Source organism: Fukomys damarensis, unplaced genomic scaffold (genome assembly GCF_012274545.1).
Source record: "Fukomys damarensis isolate Sample0158 unplaced genomic scaffold, DMR_v1.0_HiC HiC_scaffold_29, whole genome shotgun sequence".
NCBI classification, from domain to species: domain Eukaryota; kingdom Metazoa; phylum Chordata; class Mammalia; order Rodentia; family Bathyergidae; genus Fukomys; species Fukomys damarensis.
In genome coordinates, this window is record NW_022900941.1 from 33,658,863 (window position 1) to 33,685,548 (window position 26,686).

The 26,686-nt window shown below is 42.0% G+C and overlaps 1 protein-coding gene across 1 annotated transcript in view; it reads left to right on the forward strand.

Annotated features, from left to right (window-relative positions):
- The window catches only part of Fmnl2 (formin like 2), a 246,944-nt gene extending 222,355 nt beyond the window's left edge, over window positions 1-24,589 (forward strand). The window contains exons 16-28 of the mRNA XM_033757229.1: window positions 1-125; window positions 5,045-5,169; window positions 5,786-5,988; window positions 7,695-7,929; window positions 9,078-9,146; window positions 9,249-9,329; window positions 11,707-11,836; window positions 14,542-14,705; window positions 15,716-15,817; window positions 18,145-18,243; window positions 18,926-19,049; window positions 22,459-22,505; window positions 24,466-24,589. The exon at window positions 1-125 is cut by the window's left edge and continues 12 nt beyond it. Coding sequence (XP_033613120.1) covers window positions 1-125; window positions 5,045-5,169; window positions 5,786-5,988; window positions 7,695-7,929; window positions 9,078-9,146; window positions 9,249-9,329; window positions 11,707-11,836; window positions 14,542-14,705; window positions 15,716-15,817; window positions 18,145-18,243; window positions 18,926-19,049; window positions 22,459-22,505; window positions 24,466-24,504 — 1,543 coding nt within the window. The 3' untranslated portion in view covers window positions 24,505-24,589. The remainder of the gene's footprint in view (window positions 126-5,044; window positions 5,170-5,785; window positions 5,989-7,694; window positions 7,930-9,077; window positions 9,147-9,248; window positions 9,330-11,706; window positions 11,837-14,541; window positions 14,706-15,715; window positions 15,818-18,144; window positions 18,244-18,925; window positions 19,050-22,458; window positions 22,506-24,465) is intronic.
- The last annotated feature ends 2,097 nt before the right edge of the window (window positions 24,590-26,686 follow it).

Consider the following 26,686-nt stretch of genomic DNA (forward strand, 5'->3'; position numbering starts at 1 on the left):
TCCTCCTCTCCCAGGGCCTGCGGCTGAGACTGTGCCTGCTCCTCCTCTGCCACCACCCCCTCCCTCTGCACCCCCGTTGCCCGGAATGTCTTCACCCACAGTGGTTTTCAACTCAGGATTAGCAGGTAAGAGCACGGAAAACTGAGGTACTCACGTAGGAAGCACTCATTTTTCTTATCTGCGGCTAGTTAAAGGCATTCTTCCAAACACCAGGTCTTTCACAGTGACACATCTCCTCTTAGTAGGGGACGTTTCTGTGATTGTAGTCAGTACAGGGACATAGTCATATGTGAGAAGCACACTTTGTTACAGTCTCACTAATAAGTGATTGTGATGGCTCCCCTCATCTTCCACCTTGCCTGGCCCCACCCAGGGAAAGGAAGAGACAGGGTACCTCCTGTTTTGTTTGTGATGGCAGGCTGCAGTGCATTTAGTGAATAGTCATCTTGGGGAGTAGGTACATGGACACCAAGTTACCTTGTTACAGCGTGAGCTCAGCAGTCACTTCCCAGGCACCTGTAGTGGTCAGAGAGAGGCTAGGTTAGGCACAGGCACTGAGTGCTTCTGGCTTTTTAAAAAATTATTTTTGAAATGTTGTCTAGAAAAGGAGGAAGTACTTTCATGTCTGTTTACTGATATACGCTTCCAGAAGTGACTTCTGAGCATTTGAGAACAGTCGAGGCTTCAGCGGAGAGTGCTACCGAGAGCAGTATCTCCCTGTGTAGCAATCACGTGGGCCTCCTGTTAACCAGGAGGTAGTGTAGCATCTGCCTCATCAGAAATAAGGAGACAGGCAAGCGAGAGTTGCTCTAATGCCTTGGAATACTAAGTTCTTATTTTTGACTCTCAGAAATGAATTTTTACACTTCTGTAAAATGCTCCAAGCCATTTTCCAGTTGTGGAGCCTTTCCTGGGCACTGGGAATTGCTCTGAGCTTACTGTCTCTGTGATACTGAGGAATTTGCTTTCTCATTCACTTCAGTCTGTTTGTGGATTCTCTTTATTTACTCTGAATTGCCATTCTAATAGGCTCCTCTTGTAAGGGTGCCATTTTCAGAGGTTTTTCCCCAAAGTGTGTGCCAGCTCTCCAGCCAGTTACTAGGGCTAGTGACCAGAGCCCTTTAGTACATCTGAACGCTCCCTGTAACAAATGCTTCCTCCCAGATTTCTATAAAACTGACAAAGATCCAATAAAATCCCTGTTTAGAGTGATGTTCAAAGTAAGTTAGTGGCGTATTTCTGCCTATCTTCCCATCTATTACTTTCTTCTAGTACTTATTACTTCTGAAAAGAAGTTGCTGTAGAGTCACTGTGGAACTGTTGGATTATGGAATGTAAATAAACAAACCTCCTAACAAGCCCTGGGAATCTATTCCGTCACCATGCTGTTCTCAGTGACTGTGTAGGAACCATGATTGGTCTTTGCACCTGGGCTCACTGATTAGACTTCCCTTGTGGTCCCCGAGGAGCACTTACTGTGAGACGTGTCTGCCGTGCTGTCTCATTTGGAGCTAATGTGTGATTCAGTGTCTGCTCCCACTCACCTGAGCTCTAACGCAGGACTCACAGCCTCGTAGGCAGGAAAGGGGCAGGAACTGAGGTGTGCAGCCTAGGGCTTCTTTCTCAAGGTGGTGTCGTGTCTGGTTGATTTTTTTTTTTCCTTCTGCCTGGGTCCTTCTACTTAATTTCTAAAACTTGTTGATTCTCTTGACTGCCTTGAGTTTAAGGTGCCATAATCTGTGCTTAGCTGATAACTGGTGGCCTCAGGGTTGCCACATTTAAAAGTCTTCCCCATGGCGTCATATGCAATTTGGAGCACAATAGATGGGATTGAAACACCTCCTCTCTAGTCCCATAAGTGTCCATTAAATGATTATAAGACATCTCTTATTAGAAGACTTAAGGATTCAAAGATCCTTATGAATCTTTGATAGCTTGAGATTAGGCATTTTCTACAAGGCCTTTACTTGCATTATTACTTATCCTTAATTTGGCTTAGTACTTAGTGATTGAAGGTGATTTTATGAGATGTTTTTCTGTCCACCCCCCGCCCCAAGAGGCCACCCAGAATCGATTAGAATTTCCTAGTAGAATAGAAAGGCTGAGCTGATATACCCATGCCCCTGAGAAGTCAGAATTTCATGATGTCCCTGGGCTTCTAAATCCACATGTGACAGAATCTCTTATGTCTTTTGTGGCTAAAGAGCAAGTATATTCTTAGGAGATCAGGAGGAAGTGTCTGTTGTTTATTTCTAGAAGAGAGGGTGAGTTTTTTGTTGTTTATAAGGAAAATGTTAGTAGTGTGAAATATGCATTTGAAACATAGGGCTTACCTCCTCAGAACTATGTTAGGAAGATCTAGCCCCTTTCCCAAGGTAGGTCACTAGAGATACTGGGAAGTCCATGATGTTGGCTGTCTCTTTGGGAAAATGTGTTGGATCCTCTCAGTGAGTACTTGGACCTTTGCCAGTTTTTTTTTTTTAATGATTGGGAAAATGTTGGATCCTCTCAGTGAGTCCTTGGACCTTTGCCAGTTTTTTTTTTTTAATGGAGAAATTGTTTAACCTATGGAATTCTTAACCATTATGTAGTCTACTAATAGACTGTGGCTATTTGGAACCATTGCAATGAAATACATTTTTTTCTTTCCCTCTTCTAAACAGGATTAAAAAATATAAGGTAACGTGTACCTTCAAGGCAGTCCTGAATGGAAATGAACTTTTGGCTCTCTGCTGCCTTGTGAAATGTGTCCAAGAAGCATGAAATTCTATGCTAAGAGTGCGTGAACCGCCCAGCCACTTGACTCTAACCATATCTAATTTTTTTGTATTTTCTCTGTTCTCTCTGCTTCCACAAAAGATGGGCCAATCAAGCTTTTCTGTAGGTTGCTCCTCACTGAGTGTGTTGAGTATTTGCCATGTGCTCCTGTCGGTCACATTGTGCCGTGACATCTTTCCACTCCATCCTGCTTTGATCATTGCATTTTGGCACTGTGTCTGTGGCGAGTCTGGGTGTTGGCTGACTGTTGCCCCAGGTTCGCCCATGTTTTAATGGAACCTGTAAGGAGATTATTATCTTGTAGGCAGGCACCCTGGGTTCATTTACCATATTCCCTTTCCTCTGAGGAAAGGAGTGTTCTTTCTGTTTACTTTTCATACTTGGATCTAAGGCTTTATGTCTAAAAGGGTTTTAGATTTATTTTAAGGAAACAATGAAAACAGGGAAAGCTGTTTGGTCTCCCTGTCACAGAGAGGCCCCCCCACTTGTCTGTGGCTTACCAGGCAGAGGCCCCCTGCGCGCCCTCCTTCCCCCATCTGGAGACACTGGCCTGAGTCCTGGGATTGCAGTGTATGTCAGTGTCATGGTCACCTTAATGATCCTCTTGTTCTTCCCACCGCACATTCCAGTCAGGAAAACTCTTCCCATGGAGAGCTTTCTTGCCTGTGTTCTGACCTAGCGTTCCTACTCTTAGAAGGCTATCTGCCAACGGGAGAACTTAATGAGCATCCTGAGCCTGCAGTGTCCGTGGAGGGGAGGCAGGATGCCGATGGCATCAGCCTGTGTCACCCCAGTATGAAAGGCTCCCACAGGCCCAGCCCCACTCTCCTCCACATGGCCGAACTGCCGCACTAGACTAGGAATGTCCCAAAGTGGACTTTGGTTTTCCTGGGTAGCACAGGCACAGAAAGGACGTGCAATGAGGACCCTGTCTGTTGGGAGTAGGGATAAAGTGGTGACAGGTTTGGCAAAAGCTGTGTCTCCGTGTTCCTGCATGCTCTTGTGTGGATTTATCAGATGACATTCCTGCTCTTTCTATGGCCTTTGTAACTCTGGAGGAATGAGAGGCACCATCTGTCTTCCTGTTTCAGTAAATGCCGCTAAGGCAGGCAGGCAGCCAGCCAGCCAGGTAAGAGCTCAGGTGTATGTTGCTTTTATTTTGTTCTGAGCTATAGGACTAAAGTTCTTCCCCTTCCCTTGCTACTGATGGCAAATAATGGGCTACATGGTACAGACTGTTGAAAGTGAATGTGCATAGCTAAGTGGCTCGGGACAACTTTTTTTGATGTATAATTCATAGAGTTTGAAAGGACTTACCTTTTTTTAAAGCACCTTTCCTGAAAGTGAGAGGATCTGGCATTCCTTCTAGGCTCCTAAAACATGGCATCCTCTCCATTAAGAGGTTTTCAGTATTTTTAATGGGTTCGTTGATACCTCCTAGTTGAACACAGCTGCCTCCGGGGATCACTTGCTTTCTAAAAAGAAAAAGAGAATGCTAGCATTCCTGATAAACAGTCCAATTTTTTGATTTTTTTTATCACCCTTTTATCTTATTTGTCATTTTCTGATGACAACTTTCATGACCTCTAGTCTATTTGAAATAACTTAGAAGCCAGTATAATCTCCATCATTGAAGTCACCCACGGGTATGTGTTCCCCTGGCTGACCAGTGCCTGTCTGGATGTCTCATTCCTGGTAATTTAGACAGACACTGTCTACAATCCCTGATTATTTGTTAAGGCTTGCTTGTAAATGTGTTCTAGAATCAAGAATTTAGGATGCCAACATTGGATATTATTAGCCCTCTCTGCTCTTCAACATTTTGTGTTAAGCCTTGCATCAATGTAAAGGAGCAGTCCAGTTGCCTGAATGAAAAACCAACCAAACTAAACAAAACCTCAACCCTTATCTTTAACATGAAGCTGTATCAGTCAACCAAATGAGGTCCTTGAATGGCTCTGGCTGAGTTCGGGTTATGTTTTCTAAATTGGATGCCTCTTGCCTGCTTTCCTCCAGTGTTAAAGTGTCGCCTGTAAGGACTATTGTCTGATTGTTCCTTTTTTTTGAGACAGGGTCTCGCTATGTAGTTTAGGCTGGCCTTGAACTCACTATGTAGCCCAGGCTAGCCTTGAACTCAAGCGATCCTCCTGCCTCAGCCTCCTGAGTGCTGGGATTATAGACACCACCACACTCGGCTTGTCTGATTGTTCTTGAGAATTGTGGCATCTTGGAGGGATCTTAATTTCATTCTCTTTAATATCCTTAGCTGTGAAAATTAAAAAGCCAATCAAGACGAAGTTCAGAATGCCAGTGTTTAACTGGGTTGCTCTGAAGCCCAATCAGATCAATGGCACGGTCTTCAATGAAATTGATGATGAGCGAATTCTGGAGGTATCTTTCCCATACGTTCCATACTGGGGTGTCTTTCTGTGCATCCAAACCAAAATGGGTGTTCTGTGAACCTGCAAGTTTTCACTAACATAGTGCTAGTGTTTTAAGTGCCTTAATATAAAGAATAAACAGATTTATATCTTCAGAAAATAAAATTGGTCACTATAAGACAGATCTAAAACTCTTTAAAAGGTTAAAATAGAATAGTTTTGGGTATCTTAAACATATGCCACAAAATATGTATCTGCCAATCTCATGCTTTATAAGAAGAAAAAGCCTTTTTGAACAGTATTGATTAAGGACTCAGTTTTGACACGTGCTGCCTTGTTTAATACATAGTTTTACGGTGGCAGGCTGTCTATACAGCTGATTACTGCAGGCAGTTGAATTGGTTGGTTGGAATCAGTAGTGTACTTAGGACATTCCCTTTGGTCTATGCGTATAGTTGCATTTTTCCTGACAAAAACAGGAAAAAGAAGTAGCAAGAATGGCCAAAGACACAAGTACTTCATAGAAAAAGTAAAGTTTCTTTTTTTTTTAATCTGCCTAAATGGTGGTTTTATGACTTACTTGTTAAGTATAATACAGTTTGTGATGTCATCTCTCTCCACCCCAGGATTTAAATGTGGATGAATTTGAGGAAATATTCAAGACAAAAGCCCAAGGCCCTGCCATTGATCTTTCTTCAAGCAAGCAGAAGATGACACAGAAAGGATCAAATAAAGTGACGTTACTAGAAGCAAATAGGGCCAAAAATCTTGCCATAACTTTAAGGAAAGCTGGAAAGACTGCTGAAGAGATATGTAAAGCTATTCATGTGTAAGTTCAGGGCATTCTGGAAAATTATAGTAAGTTTAGAATAGTGATGAAAATAAAGTTATGAATTAGTAGATAACAGAAATAATTGAGTAGTGGGGCAAGATCTGAGGTAAAAGATGACATCTGAACTTCAGAGGCTCTCTTCACACACATGCCATTTCAAAGCTGGATAAGAGGCCGGCACTAATGAGTTGGACTGGAAGGCACTGCTGTAGTGAGTGCTGTATTCAAATCACTACTTCATCATTTTGGAGGAATAACGTCTGGCTTGTGACATCATTTAACGTCTCGGTCTGCTCTTTTATATAGCCCTACAAGCACTGCTTACATGAAAGGAAAGTTGAGCTGAGAGTGTGAGATGTTAAGAAAAGGGAGAAATTTCAGTTTTCTTTGGAGTATGTGGCTTTTATCCAGATTTATTGAATACAAATTTGATGGCATTTGTGGAATGATATAGTTCAGTGCCAGATGCAAATATGATACAGATGCATACTTTAATTCATAACAGTAGGAAATGTGAATATTGTTGCTCTTAGTACTTTCAGGACATTTTAAACAATGTTCATGTTGTTTTAAAATTCTTGAATTGCAAAGAAGGCATTGGTTTTATTTATCTATTAAAAGAATCTCTTGTTCTTGTGGACATGGTAATAAGCATGTTAAGTGTTTTAGAAAGTACTTCTTCAGAAATTGGTAATTTAAAAATTTTGACTAGAGACTCATTCAGGGATTCGTGACCCTAAAAGATCATTCGCTCTGATTTTGTCTTTGGCCAGGGTCATAATCTAATAGTATAGCGCCTCCTGCAGTTCATCATGATTTCTAATACTGAAACCTGACGGGCAGTCTGGTTTTTCAGTCATTCCAGCGCCATGATTTATACATCTTGATGCTAGACAGGTCTTTACCCCCGATGGTACGTGCAGAGCTGTCCCACGCATTGCTCTACCGTTTCTACTAGCAGTGGCACAGGCCGCCCAGCGGGAGTGTTGTGTATGTGCCACTAGTGGTGCGAGCTGGCAGGAACATGTTAATCTAATATACCTTGTTTGCCGTGATAATTTAAGTGTAATTCTGTTATTTTTCCGAACAAAGATTATCTGAAACATTAAAGTTACAGCAAGTGTCTCATGTGTTTGAATAGAGCATACACTCACAGAGACCTGATAGTCCTTGAAGGAATGTATGCATCTACACCAAAACACCCTTATAATACAGGCATTTGGATAAAAAAATTGTTTTCCAAAAAAGAAATAATCTGTGACTTTTGGTTTAATTGAAATTCTTCACAGAAGTTACCATATGTTCTGTAATTGTGTGCACAGGACAGTACACTCCTTGATTGACAGTACTTCCCAGTGGCTCAAAACTGTGTTCTTGAACCACTTCTCCATTACATGTTTCAGCCTTTCTTCTGCCTCCTTCGGGTGTGATTTGCTCTCTATTTGAAGAGGTTCAGAGCTGCCCCCAAACTATAAGATAACAGCACTGAAAACCAAGGGATGCAGCTACATTGAGGTCTGGGTTTTTAGCTAGAACCAACCCTGACTCCTACTTCTCAGTTCAGGTCCCACTCCCAGAGTGGCGCTTCCTGGTACAGCTGTGGGAAGCTGAGACTTGATGACTTGGTAGATGAGCTGGATTGGATAGGAGTGGCCAGAAGGATAGGTTTCTCTCTAACACTGACTTGTCCACATTGTCTTCAGATTTGACCTGAAGACACTTCCTGTAGACTTTGTAGAATGCTTGATGAGGTTCTTGCCAACTGAGAATGAGGTGAAAGTACTTCGGCTCTATGAGCGGGAAAGGAAGCCCCTAGAGAACTTGTCCGATGAAGACCGGTTCATGATGCAGTTCAGTAAGATCGAGAGGCTCATGCAGAAGATGACCATCATGGCCTTCATCGGGAACTTTGCTGAAAGCATTCAGATGCTGACTCCTGTAAGTGACCAGTTCTGACCAGGGAGGTGTCCAAAGATGTCATTTTTTAAAAAAATCTCTCCCAGAATCACATTCAGTGTAATGGGCCCTAAATTGCTTCCAAGAACTTTCTAGATTATATTTTTATTTCAGCTACCTTTTTCACATTGGGTCTGCAAACTAAACTGAAAAGCAGTACGTTTTCCTGTTCCATATTGGTATTCTCCAAAGAATTTTCTGGCATCATAAGATGTCTTCTGGATTTCAGAAGACACTCCTGTAGAGTGAACAAGGAAAACCATTTTCTCGAATGCCGGCTGGATTGTCATGGCTGAAAATGTGACTTTTATTTCTGAAAACAGTTCCATATCTTTAGTGAGCAGGTCTATATGCTTTCATTAGAAGCAATGAATTCGAAACTTCGCTTGGAAGTTTGTTACACTAGGCTGCGGTGCCCTACAAAGAACGGCAAACTCTCTCTCATTCCTTGTGTTAATTTGCTGAACATTCAGTTTGTTCCCAGTTCTGTTTCTAAGTCAACTTTTTAGTTGCTGTTTACAGCAAGCAGGAAGTTCGTACTTACTACACGTCTGTTCAGTACACATCCTGAGAACTTCCTGACAGTGTTGTGTTGCTTTGCCTCTTTCTTCATCCTCTCCATTTATTTGAAAGCATAAATTGTGTGAAATGAGAAGTGGTAGGCTGGGGACTGAGTTCTGCCAGAAGAAGCTGTTCATTCCAACTCTGAGCCTTATTGGTTTTCGATTGTGGTAGATTTTGTGATAAACAAGTTCCTATGTTACTTGTTACTGTGAAGAATTTTAGAGAAGAGCTTGCATTTAATGATGTGGTCATTAAGACTTGGTCAGGCAACTTAATTTGTTATGCTTGGGAAAATAGAATCTCATCATTAAGTCTTCTCGATCTACCTGGGGAGGTAGCTCAGCAGCACCACACCTGCCTGGCAAGCACAAGGTCCTGAGTTTGATTCCCAGTACCTGGGAAATAAAAAAATTAAATTTAATTTAAAAATAAAATTTAATAAATAAATAAAAGACTTCAGGGTCTAAATGTGGGCCTGTTATTCTGTTAGTTTTTAGTTTCCAATTAGTTTTCCATTTTTAACGTATCTTTTTTTCCCCTCCTTCCTTCCTTTGATTGGAATTTAGCAACTGCATGCAATTATAGCAGCATCTGTCTCTATAAAGTCATCCCAAAAGCTCAAGAAAATCCTGGAGGTAAGTGAAACTTTCCTTGTTTAAGTGTGTGGAGAGCTGACCGTCAGCTGCCAATCAGTGCTCGGGGAGCTGTCCTAATGGTCTCCTCTCTCTCTTTTGCAGATCATCTTGGCCCTTGGAAACTATATGAATAGCAGTAAACGAGGAGCAGTTTATGGATTTAAACTTCAGAGTTTAGATCTGGTGAGTGAACTCAAAGGAATTTGAGAGCTCTCTGAACAACAGACAGCTGGCAGGGATTAAGTCCTGGAGCTGGAGAGTCTGCTGTTGGGGTGGAGGGGGCTGTTTTAATGAAGATTCTCTGCAAGTGATAAAACCAATTGGTACATATTTTTTGGAACACCCTTGGACTGTAAGGATTGAAAACCTTAGCAATACCCCAGTATTGCTATTTTTAGGAATCTTTCGTATGAATTTTGAATGTTATATTTTATTTATGATTAAAAATAGCTAGTAATAATCTAAAAGTCCATTGTTATGGAAAATGATTGTATTGGAATAATAGTTAATACAGTGACCTAGCCCAGTGTCCTGGCCTGAGCCTATAATCTCAGCACTCAGGAGACAGAGCCAAGGGGATTGCCCACAAATTCAAGACCACTCTGGGCTACACAGAGAGTTCAGGGCCAGCCTAAACTACGTAGCAAGACCCTGCCAAAAAAACAAAAAACAACCTCAAAACAAAAGTTATTATTATTTAAATACTACTAAAATACCTGTGAAATGTTTTCAGAGAAATATATAATTTCATGTTTAGAAGAGAAAGCAAAGTCTAAATTACAAGTATAGTCTAATATCAGTTAAATAAAAGATGGAGGAAAATAGACTGAAAATATTCTAAAGTGTTCATCACTCAACAGTTTCCCCCAGTGTCACTCAGACAGTACCTTTGTTTGTGTACTGTCGAGTGAGTATGTCATTTCAACAGGTTTGTTCTTCTATTGAATAAATTTGATAACATTATTGTTTTATATTTCTTGTTACATTATAAAATAAAATAGAAAAATTCAAATATACAGTTATTGGTCATCTTGTATTTAAATAACTGGACTGGTAACTGGGTAATAGATTGGATGATGTGTTAGTTACTTTTCTGTCATTGCTGAGACAAAATACCCAACACCCAAAGTTAAAGGGAAGGCTGGGGATTTAGCTCAGTGGTTCGGTGGCCTGCCTTACAAGTTCAAGGACCTGAGTTTTATCCCCGGTACCAAAACAACCAACCAAACAAACAAACAAACAAACAAAGTTAAAGGGGAAGGAGTTCATTTGGCTCACAGTTCACAGAGGTCTCAGTCCATTATTGGGTGGCTCTGAGGCTGGGATGGCAAACAAGCATCACAGAGAAGACACAACATGGCGAACGCAAGGCAGCAATAGTAATAAGCATTAGCAAAGTCTCCCTGACCCTTTCATCCAGACTACTTAGAGCAGGTGGCACTCACACCCTTGATCCTAGTGCCCCTGAGCCTAGCATTGCATCGTGAATCAGTCCCAGCCTCACACACTCTAGATCCAGCCTATGACCACATTAGGTTTTGAGGGGACATCTGGACCCAAACCATAACAGATGGAATTAAAGAATTTTATACTTTTCTTTATTTTTTTCCTGCATAAACAAAGGTGATCTCTTTTTCAGAGTCACTTGATGTATGTGAGCAGGACGAGAGAAACTCCTTTATGGAACTCTGTCTAGGCTGTACAGGCCTAATACAGCATCCCTGTGAGAAATAGGGGCAGTGGGCTGATTCCCCCCACACCAGGAGGGACACAGCTGTATAGTGGAGCGTCCAGTCAGTCACCGTTCTGCTTTCCCGCAAGACCATGGTGAATGCAACACACACTGGTTCCTCGGTCTCTGTGGAGGATGGGTTCCACCGCCCAGGCCTGCTAAAATTCCTCAGACGCGCAAGCTCCTTATCTGCGGTGGATAAAACCAGTTCTCCCCTGTACTTTAAATCATCTCTGGGTTACTTACAATACTTAATACCGTGTAAACGATTCACAAGTAGCTGTGATTGAGTCTGCGGATGTGGAACGTACCGATCCGCAGGGCAGCTCTGTTTTGGGCCGTCAGAAGCTTGGGAAGAAGAGTGATGTGGGGCTAAGTGGAAAGACTGCAGCGCGGAAGCCCTGTGCTGTCGGGGCACTGGTACACGTCGCTGGCTCCACTTTGCTTCTGCCCCAGTTGTTCCTCACGAGGAGCTCTAGTGCTGGTGTCATCTTGCTGTTAAGCCGGGAGGTGGGATGGCAGATGCAGGAGTGGGGAGTTCATGTTAACAGGGTAAAATCCACACCGTGCTCGGGTGCTTAGAGTCGGTGCTACCATTAGCACCTACCCCAGTTGGTCAGAAAGTCCTGAGGTCATGTGAACATCAGTGAGCTGGCTCGCCGAAGAGTACGCTATATCGAAATCTCTTCTGGGAGTGATTTTTTGGCCAACCTGTTGGGCCATTGTACTCAGCTCCTCACTTCACTTCTGTGGTGGGGAATCATTTGGTGAGCAACTCTCCTGTCATCCTCACTCTTGCACCTAACCCATGCCCCCTTATGTTTTCAGCTCTTGGACACGAAATCGACAGACCGAAAGCAAACGCTGCTGCACTATATATCGAATGTTGTAAAGGAAAAATATCACCAAGTGACCCTGTTTTATAATGAGCTTCATTATGTGGAAAAAGCTGCTGCAGGTACATAATTTCAGCTATTAACATTACTCTTGAATATTTAATGCTTTAAATTATTAGGGGTCCATTTCCTGCTTAAGCAATACGCTCTGGAACACTTTTAAAAGGTGGGACCAAGAAGTCAGAAGCTCTGAGCTATGCATGGTGACGGTGTTGCCCCTCCCAAGAGCAACTGTAACGTGGGCACGAGGCTGACTTCTCTCATGCCTTCACTGAAGATCCAGCTTCCCTGTCCATTCATTGCCCTTTTTGTTCTATGGCCATTGTAGGAGATATGAGAATCTGAGAGTTAACCCCTCACAAACACTTCCATTTTGATTTCTTGCTGTCCCTCTTGTTCAGATGTGGCAGCTCTAAACATTTTGCCATCGCCTGACCACTGAATTACCTGTACTTCTTGGTTGTTAATTTGCTGGCATTTTATATGTTTTCCTTCAAGTCCTCAGAGACTCCAGGATAGCTGGGATGTGCAAGGTAATAGTAACCACAAAATAGGTGAAGAGTTGACATTTTTAGAGATTGTTTTGTCCAAGGTTATATTGGCAGAAAGTGATAGAAACACGAATGGAACCCAGGAGTTCTTGCCTTTCGTATGGTATATAGTATACACCTAGTGTACCATATCCTCTCAAAGGGGTGTTAAGTTTGAAAAGAAATGGGGGTATGTGAATTGATGTTGGAATGACAGCCTTTGATTTTCCATTTGTGATGTTTTTGGGGAGTACCACAGATCGAACTCTGGACCTTGCACTAGTGAGGCAGGCGCGGCACCACTGAGCTAAATCCCTGGCCCTCCATTTGCGATCTTAAAGCATGACAGCTAATGTTGATTTTAAATTTAGAATCCTGAGGCCTTTCTAATCTTTTAGGGTGAGGCCCTTTATTGCTTCCTCAGCAAGGCTAAATAGCTATTGCTTCTGTGCTCTTACTGAAGAGCTCGGTGCATTACCCCTCATACAAAATTTATCAAATTTTATTGTAATAATTTGCAAGTCCATTGCACGCTCTACAATTCCAAAAGGTTTTGAAATAGTTCATTCATTTACCCCCTGGAAGATTGGATGGTAAGGATAGATGAGTGCACAAATAAATATATGCAGTGACGTGCTGTTGTTGGGATAGATGCTATGGAGACTGAGAATGAAGTGGAAATGATTTTGTGACTATTGGACAGACCATTGAGGGCTTAGGGCTCACTTAGACAATGATTAGGCACTTAGGCAGTAGTTAGGAGTACATTTTGTTTGGCCCAAAACGTATGATTTGGGAAAAATCAGTGAGAAAAATGGAGAGAGTGGACTGTTCTTTGGCCAAAATGTTCTATGTTCGTTCTTGGTGGGCCAACCTAAGTTCTTCATACCTTCTCTTGTGTGCTCTTCCTCCCTTTATCCAGTGAACACTGTTGAATGCCTTCTGTGTACTTGGGACTGTCAGAAGTATTGGGAAATGAAAGAATGAGAAGGACATGTGTTGCATTATTTTGTAATTTATCCACGTACAGAGCCAAGCTAAGCAACGAAAGAACCAGCAGTGGCACCAACCTCCTTTGGAAAGCTGGCTAGGGAAGCTTAGGAGTGTGCTCTGAGCAGTAGCCGTACTGCAGATGGGAAGGTCCCTGCCAAACCATTCTGCACTAGGAAGGGTTAAGTAGAAGTTGTCCAAGATTCCTTTGAGTCTTAGTGCTCAATACAACTAAAATTCAACTGACAAAAGGCTGCCCCCTGCTGGAAAGTCACAGAAATGCAAGAGTCAAAAGCTTGGAAATAGCCCATTTGCCCATCAGTTGGAAACGAAATAAAGATGTGGTTTTTCTGTGAAATGGAATATTACTCAGCCATAAAGAATGAGAAATTAGACTCATTCATAGGAAAATGAATACATATTGAGGATACACTCCTAAGTGAAATAAATAAGTCAAACATGTATAAATACCGAATAGTTTCTCTGGTGTGAAAACCTATAATTGTAAGATCCTAATGGTATAATTGACAAGGTGAAATAGGAAGAAAAGAGATAAAGATGTAGGGGAAACAGGAAGGGTAGGGCAGAGGTAATAAGGGAAAAGAAAAAAATAGAAGAAAATGAAAAAATGGGAATGAAGTGTTTGTAAAGGGGGAGGGGAGGAGGGGTTAAGGAAGGTCAGGGACAAAGGGAAAAAATGAGAACCAAGACCTGTCATGTAAAGGTACAAGATCCCAATAATGAATGTGACTGTACTGTATACCTGAAATGTACCAATAAACTCAATGAGGAAAAAAAAAAGATGACTGGAGAATGAAAGATCTTGTGCTTGTCCCAGACACTTCTGAGCCTACAGGCCAACCATTTGGCTGCTTCCTCGGGGAGCAGTGAATAGCTGTATATAGCTTTGGATTTGCATTCCATCATTATTTCCTGAACTCCTCTGCTATCTAGTAGCTATGTGAGCCAGGGCAGGCTGTAGAACCTCTTTATACTACTTTTTTTCATTGGCAAAATGGGTTAATAGTGCAACTGAATTAGTGTATGTGAAGAGTTTTCTGTAGTACTCAATAGTCATACTTTCTAAATTATTCATATAAAAGGATCTTTGCACTGAAAGCTGGGAACTAGGTACTAGGCTCCAAGTAAGCCCAAGAATCTCTGACAACTTGACTTAGCAGCCAAGTGCACTGTGGTTTTGCCTCTCTCTGGTGAAGATCACTGAGACGTTGCTTTCTCTACACCAGTCTCTCTGGAGAATGTTCTCTTAGATGTCAAGGAACTGCAGAGGGGCATGGACCTGACCAAGAGAGAATACACCATGCACGACCACAACGTGCTGCTGAAGGACTTCATCCTCCACAACGAGGGGAAGCTGAAGAAGCTTCAGGATGATGCCAAGATTGCACAGGTAGCTGAAGAAGGGTTGTTTCATTTCTCTGCCTGCAGGAGGTAGATTTCTTGTGTCGCTGCCGATGTCGGCAGGATATCTTTCTAGTGTTGTCCTTGGAAGCAGCCTTGCACCCTTTCCCTGCTCATTGTCCTTTCCTTTTCTTGCTTTTTTCTGAACGTGTTTGCAGTACATAATGATGACATTCCTCACGGGGAATTGGTGCCCGTACATAACTCTTCTTCATTCGCTCTCATCTCTCCACCTGTCCTCTTCGTTGTTCTTTTCTGATTTGGGTCTGTACCCTCCTCTCTCGAGTCCTTCCCTGCTCCTTCCCCTCTCCTTCCGCTGCTGGACTCCCTGCAGCCTGGGTTCCATGTTCAGGTCGAGTGATGTGTGTGCCTGTGCTCTGCCAAACAGTGGTCCTTGTGGACGAGGTTTCTGGAGATCTTGACCTCACAATCCTGCACCACACTGGAGCTCACTGATAAACAGGCAGAGCTAAAAAGCAGAGTTAACCATGCTTTGTCATTGATGGGGAGCTGTGTAGTGCCGGGGACTGAGCAGACCTAGGGACTGGCCTCCGAATTGAGGCTGTATGGCATCACAGAAGAGTTCAGAGATAGGTTTTTCCCCTTTGTGAGGATATCGTAAGGAGTGTAGAGTAAGGGGTGGGATTTGGAGTCAGAGAGACTTCTAAGATCCCTTCTGACCTTGTGGGTTTTAAAATGTTCTGCTGAGGCCTTAGGAAATCTTGTAACAAATAGCTTCAGTTAGTGTATACATTAGGGGAGAGGGAATAGAAATGGTGGCAGGACAAAGTGATGAGTGATTTCTGTGCCCCACTATTGCACAGTTATGGTTGCTTTTGCCAAGTCATTGGAGAAGACAAGAGGCCACAGGCATAAGAACCATAGGAGCTCCTCTTTCTGGCTGCTGTTTCGCTTTAGTTGTATGTAGTCTCCTCCCTCAGTGCCTTCAATTCGAATACTAGAATTAATGACATTGAAGAGAAATTTGCTTCTTTGCAGGATGCCTTTGATGACGTGGTGAAGTATTTTGGAGAAAACCCCAAGACAACACCACCCTCTGTCTTCTTTCCCGTCTTTGTCCGATTTGTGAAAGCCTATAAGGTAAACCGGAGAGTGTTCTTTAAGTCTTCCTCACCATTCCCAAGCAGGTGTGTCCGATTGTGAACCCACAGGTCTGGGTGGTCAGTGAGAGACAGAAGTTACCATGCAGACAAACAGCTCCTGGGGGCCTTAGGCTGAGAGCTAGGCCTGGGCCTCAGCCAATAAACAAAAACTCTTGGCTGTTTCCTTGGGGCAAAAGGATGCTCCAAGACCATTGGTGTTCAGTTGTTGACTGTTGGCCCACACAACCCTTCCTCTAAATAAGAGGCTGTCTTGGGCATCATTTGGGCCATGGTCTTGAAAAAGAATGTGGTCCAAAGAGTCATGTGTTCAAAGAATTTGTCTTTTGAGAAAGAATGATGAAGGTGTTAGATAATTTTAGCTCACTCAGGAAACATTGCAGTCTGTGGAATTGCCCTTCAGTATCTACAGGTTTGGTTCCAGAGCCCTCATGGATACCAGAATCTGAGGATGCTCAGGTCCCTCCTATGACATGGTGTGATGTTTGCGTAGAAACTATTCGCATCCTCCTGTGTATTAAATGATCTCTAGATTGCTGTAGTACCTAATACAGTGTAAATGCTATGTGAATACTTGTGATACTGTACTGTTCAGGGAATGAGGACCAAAAAAAGCCTGTATTGTTAGTACAGATGGAGTTTTTCTGAGTATTTCTGGTTCGTGTTTAGATGAGTTTATGGATGTAGAACCCACTGTTAGAGAGGGCCAACTGTGTTCTCGGGGTTTCTTGATGTGTAACACTGGTGGTGTTAATGGAACAAGGAGAAGTGTCCTTTGGAGGCTGGGAGAAAACACGGGGGTGAGTTATGTCCAGTTTGTAGAAAAATCTTATTGAAAATATGAGGGGTATTTCTCTAACAGCAATAGAGGATGATGACGCTGGAGAATCATCTTTGGGCCTTTTATTCAAAAGGTCAAATATTGGAGCCAGGAGTTTGGCTCAGTGTTTCCGCCACCTGCATCATGAGTGTTAAGGGTCAGAGTTCGATCCCCGATACCAAAAAAATAAAAAAATTTGGGAGGCCAGGGATTTAGCTCAGTGGTTCTGCCGCCTGCCTGGCAAGCACGAGGACCTGAGTTCAATCCCTGGCACCCCCCCCACCCCAAATCAAAAGGTCAAATATTTACCCATCTCCTTTCAGCATGGCTTGTCATAGTAGTGATGTAGCAGCTGCTAGCAGCAGGCAAATGTCCTTGGTGGTGAGTACTCAGTGTAGACTCCATGCCCAAGACACGGGGGTTGCAAGGAGGAGGTCCTTGGTCACCTGCTTCCTCCTCCTACTTCTCTGCACTCAGAGAATTGCAGCTGGAGTGCTGTGAGTTGCAGAGATGGACCAAGGTGGCTCTTATCATGTGCTGTGTTCAAATTTCTTCACATTAAAGAAAAATGTTAAGTCTAAAGTTAAAAGAGAAAAAGCGTGTATGACAAAGTGGCTGGTGTGGTGGGTGTCAAAGCCCCAGTCTGCATGGCGGAAGAGAGAAGCTGTCCTTGGTGATCTGTGGGGCATCTTGGTCATGGCCTGTCTGTGACTTGCCCTTACGATTATCTTAGGATACCCTGCATGGGCTAAACAACTGCCAGCCTGGCTCTGACCTTTGAACTGCATGTGTAGAGATCAGGGTGTTAGGACATCAAGCCCTTTTTCGTTTCTTAACTATCAATGAAAAGTTATCACAAACACCAGAGACCAAAATATAAACTTTATTTCTCATAAATGCTGCGGAGGAGATATGGTAACTTCCATCCTAAATTGGGTAGATAACTTATCCATCAGTTCATAGCTTGACAGTCAGAAGTCTGTTCGAGGGGGCTGGCTTTCAGAAACGATCCAGGGCTGAGGGAGTGAGCTGTGCGGAGCATCTGAGAATGGCACTCTGGTAACGCCCTGAAATGAAAGAAAAACCCAAGACAGTGAGGTTTTCTCCCAGCAGTGGGGCAAAAGTTAGAGAAATCTTGGGTCCTGCTTTTGGAGAAGCTTAGGTTAGGTGGACATAGTCTGGAAACAAAACAAACCTACATGAAAGTCACTGCATGCAAAGCACAGTGGGAGTAGGTCCCCACAGGTCTGTTAGGGAGAAGAGTACGAGGACAGGGCTCCAAATGAAGTGAATCTCTATCTACTGATGACTTTTGCTGAGAGCTGGACAGTGAGACCTAGAATCAGTGAGATGTGATCATGAAATGCATCCCTTCTCCATTTCCTCCCAATTCCCAACTCACTGGATTCTTAAAGAAGGGTTTTTCAAAATCTTGACTGCTGTCATTTTATTTGCTGTGATCTTACTGACTTTTTTGATTTACCTAGCAAGCAGAAGAAGAAAATGAGCTGAGGAAAAAGCAGGAACAAGCTCTCATGGAGAAACTCCTAGAGCAAGAAGCTCTGATGGAGCAGCAGGACCCAAAGGTAAGAAGTTCCAGGCTCTGGGGATGGCCCCAGGAGAGGTAAGCCTTAGAGGCTGGGAATAAGCTTGGAGTGTGTTTGGACAGCATTTCTAAATTTATAGAAATCTTAGTTGGATGTACAGAGGCCCGACCAGGTAACCCAGTGACTGGAAAGCTTAGCATCCAGGCATCCAGGGAAAGCTCTGTGGTACTGCCCAATGGGTGCTTGCCTTGGTGGCAGGAGGGCTTTGCTTGGAGGATTAGGATGAAGCCTTTCATGGAGCACAGTGTCATAGGTGAAATCATAAAGGTTGGCAGGCCTTTGTTCCAAAGTTTAAAAGCCTGTGGTTATTACCAGCTGCTTCTGTGGCTATAGGATCCAGCTATCCCATTGTTGTCTGGTGGCCTTTTGTGTGTTGTTGGATGAGTTTCTGTTGTCTTCCCAGAAGTTTCCTGAGTTATTCTGCATTTCAGCAGAATGTTGGGATGGTGCTGAATGTAGTTTGCCAGAGACCACATTTTTTTTTTGGTACTGGGGATCGAACTCGGATCCTTGCACTTGCATGCTAGGTGATGGAACCACTGAGCTAAATTCTCAGCCTCAGGGCACTTGTTAAAATAATACAAAGCTCCAGTACATATTACATTTTCTTAAACTCTGGGTGGGTGCAGCCCTACTAATCTCTGCTCTTCTTTCTTCTCAGTCTCCTTCCCATAAGTCAAAGAGACAGCAGCAAGAGTTAATTGCAGAGTTAAGAAGACGGCAAGTTAAAGATAACAGACATGTATATGAGGGAAAAGATGGAGCCATTGAAGATATTATCACAGGTAAAGGATATTTCCTGTCTGTGGCTCATGAAGATTCTATTCACCTCACTAGACTGGACCACACAGAGAATTTTTCACTTCTTTTTTGACCAGGGTTGGTTGGCAAGTTCTTTATTTAGATCCAGAATTATGCAGAGAATCTATGCTTTAGTTTGCAGTATATTTATAGTAGCATGTCTATTGCCCTAACACTCTGAAAGTCTTTCTGATTTCTCATTGTTGCTGGAACTGTGTAGTTTCCACAGGCTGCTCCCTCCATTGGTTACCATGGTCCATTTTCTTCCTTGTGGCCAGTCATACCCACTTGCCTGCATAATAAATACTGTGGATAAAACCCCTCAACTCTGTACTAACAACAGTCATGCAGGCTTTTCCAGCATGCTCGTTACAAGCCTCTGTACTCACTCAAGCTAAAAGGAAATTAGAGGCTGGCATCTTAATGTGAATGAGCCATCAGGCATTTAGCCTACGATGAAGGACAGTCATTCTATCAGGAATCATATCTCACCCAGCATGGTTCTTGTCTGATTACATTTTAGCTTAATACTTTCTGCTTGAACCAGTCTGGATTTCATACTTCCTCTTAACCAGGATGATAATTTGAGCAAACAAGCACCTTTTCTTTCATGGCTCAAGTGTACATGGATGGTGTTTATTAGCTTCCAAGATGCTTAAAGCTTTTTGTTATACTAAGGTTCAAAAATACGCTCATGTGTAGAGAATAGTATGATGAGTTTCCATATACCCCTCACTTATTTCAACGATTGTCAGTCATGGCCAGTTTTGTTACATGTATGCTATGACCACCCCATTTTAGGCCTGGAATTTTTAGAAGCACATCCAAAACTATAATTTCATTAGGAAATATTTGAGTACATTAAAAAGATGAGGACTCTTGAGGAGAGAAACAAAAATATATCCACAGTACCATTATCATCCACCCAAAACTAGCAGTTCCTTACTATCAAATATTTAGCTGTTATTCACAGTTCCCCAATTTTCTAACCTTTTAAAAATATAGTTCCTATGCTTTTATTTTTTCTTATAGCTTGGTCAGCATTGTACATGGGGATCCCAAACTGCCAAATCCACACAATTTTTCAACAGCTCAGATCTAGAGAAATTAAGGGGAGGGAGAGAGAGAGAAACATAGAGATAGAGATTTAGATTTTTTTTTTTTTTTTAAAAAAGGAGTCACTAAAGAATCCCCTGCGCAGAATAAAGCAACCTCAATCTGAGTGAATATGTGAGTGGCCAATGACAATATCGTTCTCTACAATGGGGTATACAGGGCTTACCGGTGTCCCCGTGTGCACCTTGCAGTGGCTGGTATGTGGCCCCAGCTGTAGTCCCATTGTCTAGCCTTTCTCCTTGCCTCCTCCCTCTGAGGGAGAAGCTCCAGTCTGAGCAAAATCAGGAACAGACCTGCTTCCTTTGGTAAGCTCCCCTTCGTCTCAGTGCCATACCAAGATTACTTGTAGACAGGGAAGGCTCCTGCGCCTTGAGAGCTTGATGTCCCTTTTGCATCTGCGCGTCCTCTATCCCTATGTACATTTATTGCCTGACCTAAATCATCAGCCTACCAGAGGAGGAGAATGTGCATCTACTTAGAGAACAATTTTTATTCTCTTTGAAATAGTTTCCCTTTTCTGCCCCACCCCTGAAGCCCCACATTAACTTTTACACATCCTCCTTTCCCCCTTTCCTCCCGCTTCCCTGCCCCCGTCCCCAGGTATGAATAATGAAGCTCTAAGCATGCACTAACGCAGTAGATGGTGACCTCTCACTCTCTTCTGTCTGTTATCCGGCTGTCATTTCCCATGCAGTGCTGAAGACTGTGCCCTTTACCGCTCGCACCGCCAAGCGTGGCTCTCGGTTTTTCTGCGAACCCGTGCTCACTGAGGAGTACCATTACTAAACTGTTACTCTTTCTCACCTGGTGCTCTTAAAAGGTTGCTACAGGTTTTTTGTTGTTGTTTTTTAACCTCTGTGTCTGTGTGTCTGCCACACTGTGCTAGCATGGAAATGCCATCTCCATCATGTCGTGATTTGTGTTGGCCCTCGTGCTGCATGGTTTTGCCTGTCGGTCATTACTGTTCCCTCACTGTCACTTTCTGTACAGTCTCCTCATTGTTGTGATGTTCTCGGTATGTGTGACAGTTTATAGAATTGCTTGAATTTTTCAGGAAAGTATTGAATACAGTACTTCTTCGAGAATCACAGATGGCTTACAAGATTTTTTTGGCTAATATCTTTGGATACAAAAGGATAGTAATAATAATAACTAAGCTAATAGTTTTAGTGTACTCTAATAGATTAATATTCACCCATTAGTACACTTTGGAAGTAAAAGGACCTGTCATACAAAAGTGCTTAGAAAGGAAAAGGGCTCTAAAGTTGTAAGATGATTGCAGAAGGAGTTAAACCATGTACAGCTGCAAATCGGGCCTTTCTTGGCTATGAATCAGGTAGTTTATAATGGGCTGGAACTCAGAGTAAGAACTTAATTCTGAGAGCTTCCAACCGCGAAGCCTGTTTATGCTGCTATTGGCAATTCATAGCCTGACAGCACCCCACGCTTCACAGGTCACCTCTGTTCCCTGTCATGCCCAAGCTATAGGCAGAGAGTGAAAACACAGGCTCATGAGCTCCCCACCATCTTGTTCATGCCCCTTCATGGCCATTCTGTTCCATGTCAAGCCAGGGTATTTCTTTAGAACGAGATATCTGGACCTGCTTCTTTGGTCAGAAAAACACCATCAGAAAGACTAAAGGCAAATACCTATCATTGGAAAATGCCACTTTTCTTAGAATTAAAAAAAAAATGATCAATTTTTTCCAAGAAGTTAACTTTCTGGTTTAGTTTTTGATGCTTAAAAAGGAGCATGTCTCTGGATGCCTAGTTGATTAGAAAGGAGATGGTGAAGAACACAGTCCAGTTGGAAATAACCATTGAGTGGCCTCAGTGCCGAGATTGACATGGAACTGGATAATGTGTTTTACCCTGTGGTGTAACTGTTCTATGAGGGGTGCTTGTATGTATGTTTTTCTGTCTTGGAAAACCTCAAAAGATGTGGTATGTCACTGCCTACTTACCCATCAATGCTTCTTAACAGGCTGGAAACTGTCATCTGCTCGCGCTGTGTTTGCTGTCAGTTTTGCTGCTGGACTGTCTTTCTGGAGCCAATCTTCAAAGCAGCTTGGAACTGGGTGGGCAGAGAGCTGGGTGGGAAGACGCATTCACCTCCCCTTGTTTTATCTAACACTACTGGTAGAAATGGTCTCCTGCTGTTTTCCTCTTCTGTTGGCTAACATGCCCAGGAATGTTAAGCACTAAGTTGAGTTGCTTTCCATTTTCATCCCATTTTTACTTAACCATCATTTTGTGTTTTTGTTTTTTTCTGTTTAGCCTTAAAGAAGAATAATATCACTAAATTTCCAAATGTTCACTCGAGGGTAAGGATTTCTTCTAGCACACCGGTGGTGGAGGATACACAGAGCTGGCAAGCATCACTTTTTACTTAGCTTCCTCCTCTCTTTGTATGCAGATCAATGGTTTCGATTTATGGCTAAGGGTGAGACTCAGACCAGGGAGAAATCTTTGCACCTCACTTTCCAATAATGTGAGGCTGAACCTCTCTTTTGGACTCTTTCTTGACCTGCTTCCATGTTTAAGTGTGATGGCTTGGGAAGGGGTATTTGCTGGTGTTTGTACTTGCTTTGGGTGCGAGGCTGTCCTTCCCTTCTCCCCTTCTTGGCCTTCAGATTATTAACTGCATTTTGGTCTGGAGGTTGAGAGAGGTCCTGGCCAAGAGACATTTATCTACAGCTGTTGCAAGATTGGGATATTTTAGAACTAATTGCTCAGAGGCCTCATGACTATAGAACTATGTATCTTTAGTCAGAAGTGCAACTTTGACCTTCTTTTTACCACAGATTCTTCTTTTTAGTCACAGATTCCAGCAGTTTAAGAGCCAGGAAGGTAATGGGCCTGGGCTGGAAACTGTGCTAAAGCTGAGAGGAAAGGTCTCAGTGCCCCTGAGCATGGAGGGATGTGCACCTCATATTGCTGATCTTCCTAATTTTTCAAGAGAATCCAGGAACTCATTTTAATAACCAGTTTAAATATCTGAGTATTTAAAAATATGAGGGATATAGTACATGCCTGTAATCCCAGCACCTAGGAGGCTGAAGCAGAAGAATCCTAAATTCAAGCCCAGGTTGAGCAATTTAGCAAGACCTGAGTCAGAGAACAAAAACAAAACAACAACAAAATGCTGGGATGTAGCTCAGTGTGAAGGCCCTCAGTCAATTCCAAGTACAATAAATAAAAATATGAGGGATGCAGCACTGCCAGCGTTCTGTGAGCTACAGCTGCATCCTTCATTTAATTGAATAAAGTCATTAAAAAGGGGCTAAATTTGGTTTTATTCTGTTGTTTGTATTTCTTCCTACAGCTAGAACATTTCCTAGCAGAAATATAAAAGGAAAAATACACTGATTAAACAAAGCCAGGGGGAAAATAAGCCTTTTTTGGGTTTGTTTCTGTCTTTTCTTTCACTGTGCCCTGATGCTGTCAGGAGGAGGCTGCATGCTGACTGGGTTCTCCCTTATTCATGAACACATGCCTTCATGTTGAGAATGCTTACATAAAATTCTTCTGTTCGTCCTATTCCATCCTAATAGAGCAGTACCCTTGAACTAGTATGTAGTGATTTGATTCATTCATTGAAAGCCACCGTTGTTTTTGAATGTTAGACAATTCTGCTTTACACTAGCAAAACTGGAAAATGGAGAGCCTATTACCTACCCTGCTGATGAAACACAAAACAGATTGGGTGGCAACAAAGAATTTTGAGAGAATGGAGTATTATTTTCGTTTAGATTTAATGGTTAGTTGAGCTTTATGTTTCTAATTTACAAGATAAAGTAGCCTTCGCTAGCTTAATGGAATGAAAATAATGGAATTTGTGTCTGCATTTCTAAGGCCTTGAATTTCCTTCATTGTTAGGACTTCAAGGATAAGATAGGACAGGGAAGTGTGTTTTATTAATTTTGCAATTTAAAATTCATTACAAATATTGTTGATATTTGTAGCTTCCAGCTACAGCTGCTTTTAATTGAATATTTCAAAATAAGACTTCAGAATAAGACTCCATTTAGACTCTGGCTAGTGACAGAAATGATTTCCTATATATTTTTCTCTTTAAGTCCCAGAATCCTACGAGTATTACAGCTTACTGTTTAATTGTAAACACTGAAGGCAAATGTATGTTTGGTTCAGTGCTCAGTGAATTTGAAGGACCTATTAGTTGACTCTTCTACACAAGCTGCTTTGATTGGCTGCCAACTAGCCTTTGTCTTGCTTAGACACATTTAATGTTCTGTTTTCTCACTGGTACTCTCCTTGTTACAGATCTTAGAAACCAGCCCTACAGAAGAGCCGATGCGGTGAGGAGAAGTGTCAGGCGGCGCTTTGATGATCAGAACTTACGTTCTGTTAACGGTGCCGAAATAACCATGTGAACCTGAGAGTTGCCTGCATGAATCGAGGGTGTGCGTGAATGAAACTGCCCACATGAACTTTATGTGCTACCATTTAGCTGCAGCCTTGAACACAGATAAAGTATTTGAAAGGGCTCAGATTTAGTAAACACATAGGAATTTTAAAATGATGGGTTCTCCTTTCAACCCTTCTTAACAAGTGCCTAAAAATGGAAGTACCTGCTCAGATTAATCAAAGCAATAGGATTTGATTTGATTAGGTATCTCTTTACACCACTATGCTATTCAGTTTTTTAACCAAAATGTAAATTTCCTATGAAATTCATTATGTGCCATTGTGCTTATCCCATGATGGCCCAACCTGGTTTCCTAGTAAGTTGTAAATAACAAGGATGCGTCTGCTATGGGCTTTCTTTGCTGAGATGTCTTTTAAGGAATTAATTTTGTCTTCTAGCCATATTCACCAACTTTGTATTTTAAAGGACTTGCAACACAGAAGGAAAAGTCATATTCTTTTTGTCACTAAGCCTTAGCAAAGTGCAAACAGCTTGCAAGCGCAGTGACATAAGAAGTCGACTGTTTCCAGTTTCATGTTCTACTAGTTCCATGGTAGGACGCCGTGCCCTGAGAGACACTCACTGGTATGAACACAAGATGATGGCATAAATGTTGAAGACTTATTTGCAGTACTGTGTTCTGAAGCTACGGCAGCTTTTTAAATGATGCAAATATATTTATTAACACTAAAATTAACATCTCAGTAATTAGGGTTTCCAAGGACCATCGAGTCAGTCCTGAGAGGAGAAACTGGTGCCTTGCTAGTCAGGGATAAGTTTACTATGGCAGCTCTGTCAACAAGCCTGGAAGATGGAACCTGCCAGCGGAGCAACTTAGGAACCTAGCCTTCCTCTCCTCTGACAGTCGCAGGGTTTGTTTCTTCATTTTCCTTTTATAAACTGGAAAATATTTGACGTTCTGTATGAAAGCTGAATTGTTCTATTTCTCAGTTACTTAGGAGCAATTACAATTAAGTTGTTGAAAAGTATAAATATCAGGACTAAGTTTAAAGATATTTAATGGGACTTAACAATCAACTAAACCAGTTATTTTCCCTTCCCCTCTGGCAAGGCATATGGTCCATTCCAAAGTTAAAAAGAAAACAAAACTGGACTGAAACTAAATTTGTACTTCTTGTAATAAATGTTCTGCTTCTGGCTTACCTTCCTGGTACCTTACAACAGTATATTAATTGTAAAGTTTGTTGTATAGTATTTAACCACTGAATTTATGTTGTGCTTATGTGAACCCCTTGGTGAAGGTCCCTTTTCCTTGGATAATGTGTAGCTATATGATCTTTTTAAATGTACAGATATTTTGCTATAAAATTGGTGTTTTTTTATGGTTTTTACACTTCTCTTTAATTCCCACCTACGGCTCTGGCTAATACTGTAAATATTGTTTAAAAATGCATCAGCCTGTGCTATACAATCTGAATGTTATTTTAACTTATAGGGTTTTTTTAAATATATATTTAACTACAAGGACCGTGTAGGGATCAGTTATATTTCACTTTCGTGTACCTATTTACAGATTACTTTTAAACTGCCACCTGCTGGCCTATTTCTATAAGTATGTACTTTAAAAAGAACATGCCAAGATTTTGTCTGTTGGGTTTAACATTCATTTTGATGAAAATAGTAATTTGACCATGAGACAGAAGACAAAACAGTTGGACTGTTACCACAGTGCAGCTGTTTTCCTAAGCTCAGTGCTGACATGCACGTCCAAATAATTGCCTATATATTAATGAACAAGTAGACAGTGATGCTGGCATGTTCTTTTCTGTTTTGTCTATTGAGGGGCCTGCTTCCTACCAGTGTTAGAAAAATGTTTTATAAAAGCAATTCATGTTACTTTTCTGGTCTTTTCATGCCATCTGAGCAAATAAACTATTTACACTACTATTCTGTAATGTTGTAATCTTTCAGTGGTACATTTTAAGGGATTTAAGTTTTATGTAGACTTTCTTCTGTGAAAAGATATGTCTTGCTTGTTGAACTCAGAATCCAGAACTGATTGGTAAATTTTACGAATTGTTGCCTATACAAACTACTTTTTTTTTTTTTTTTTTT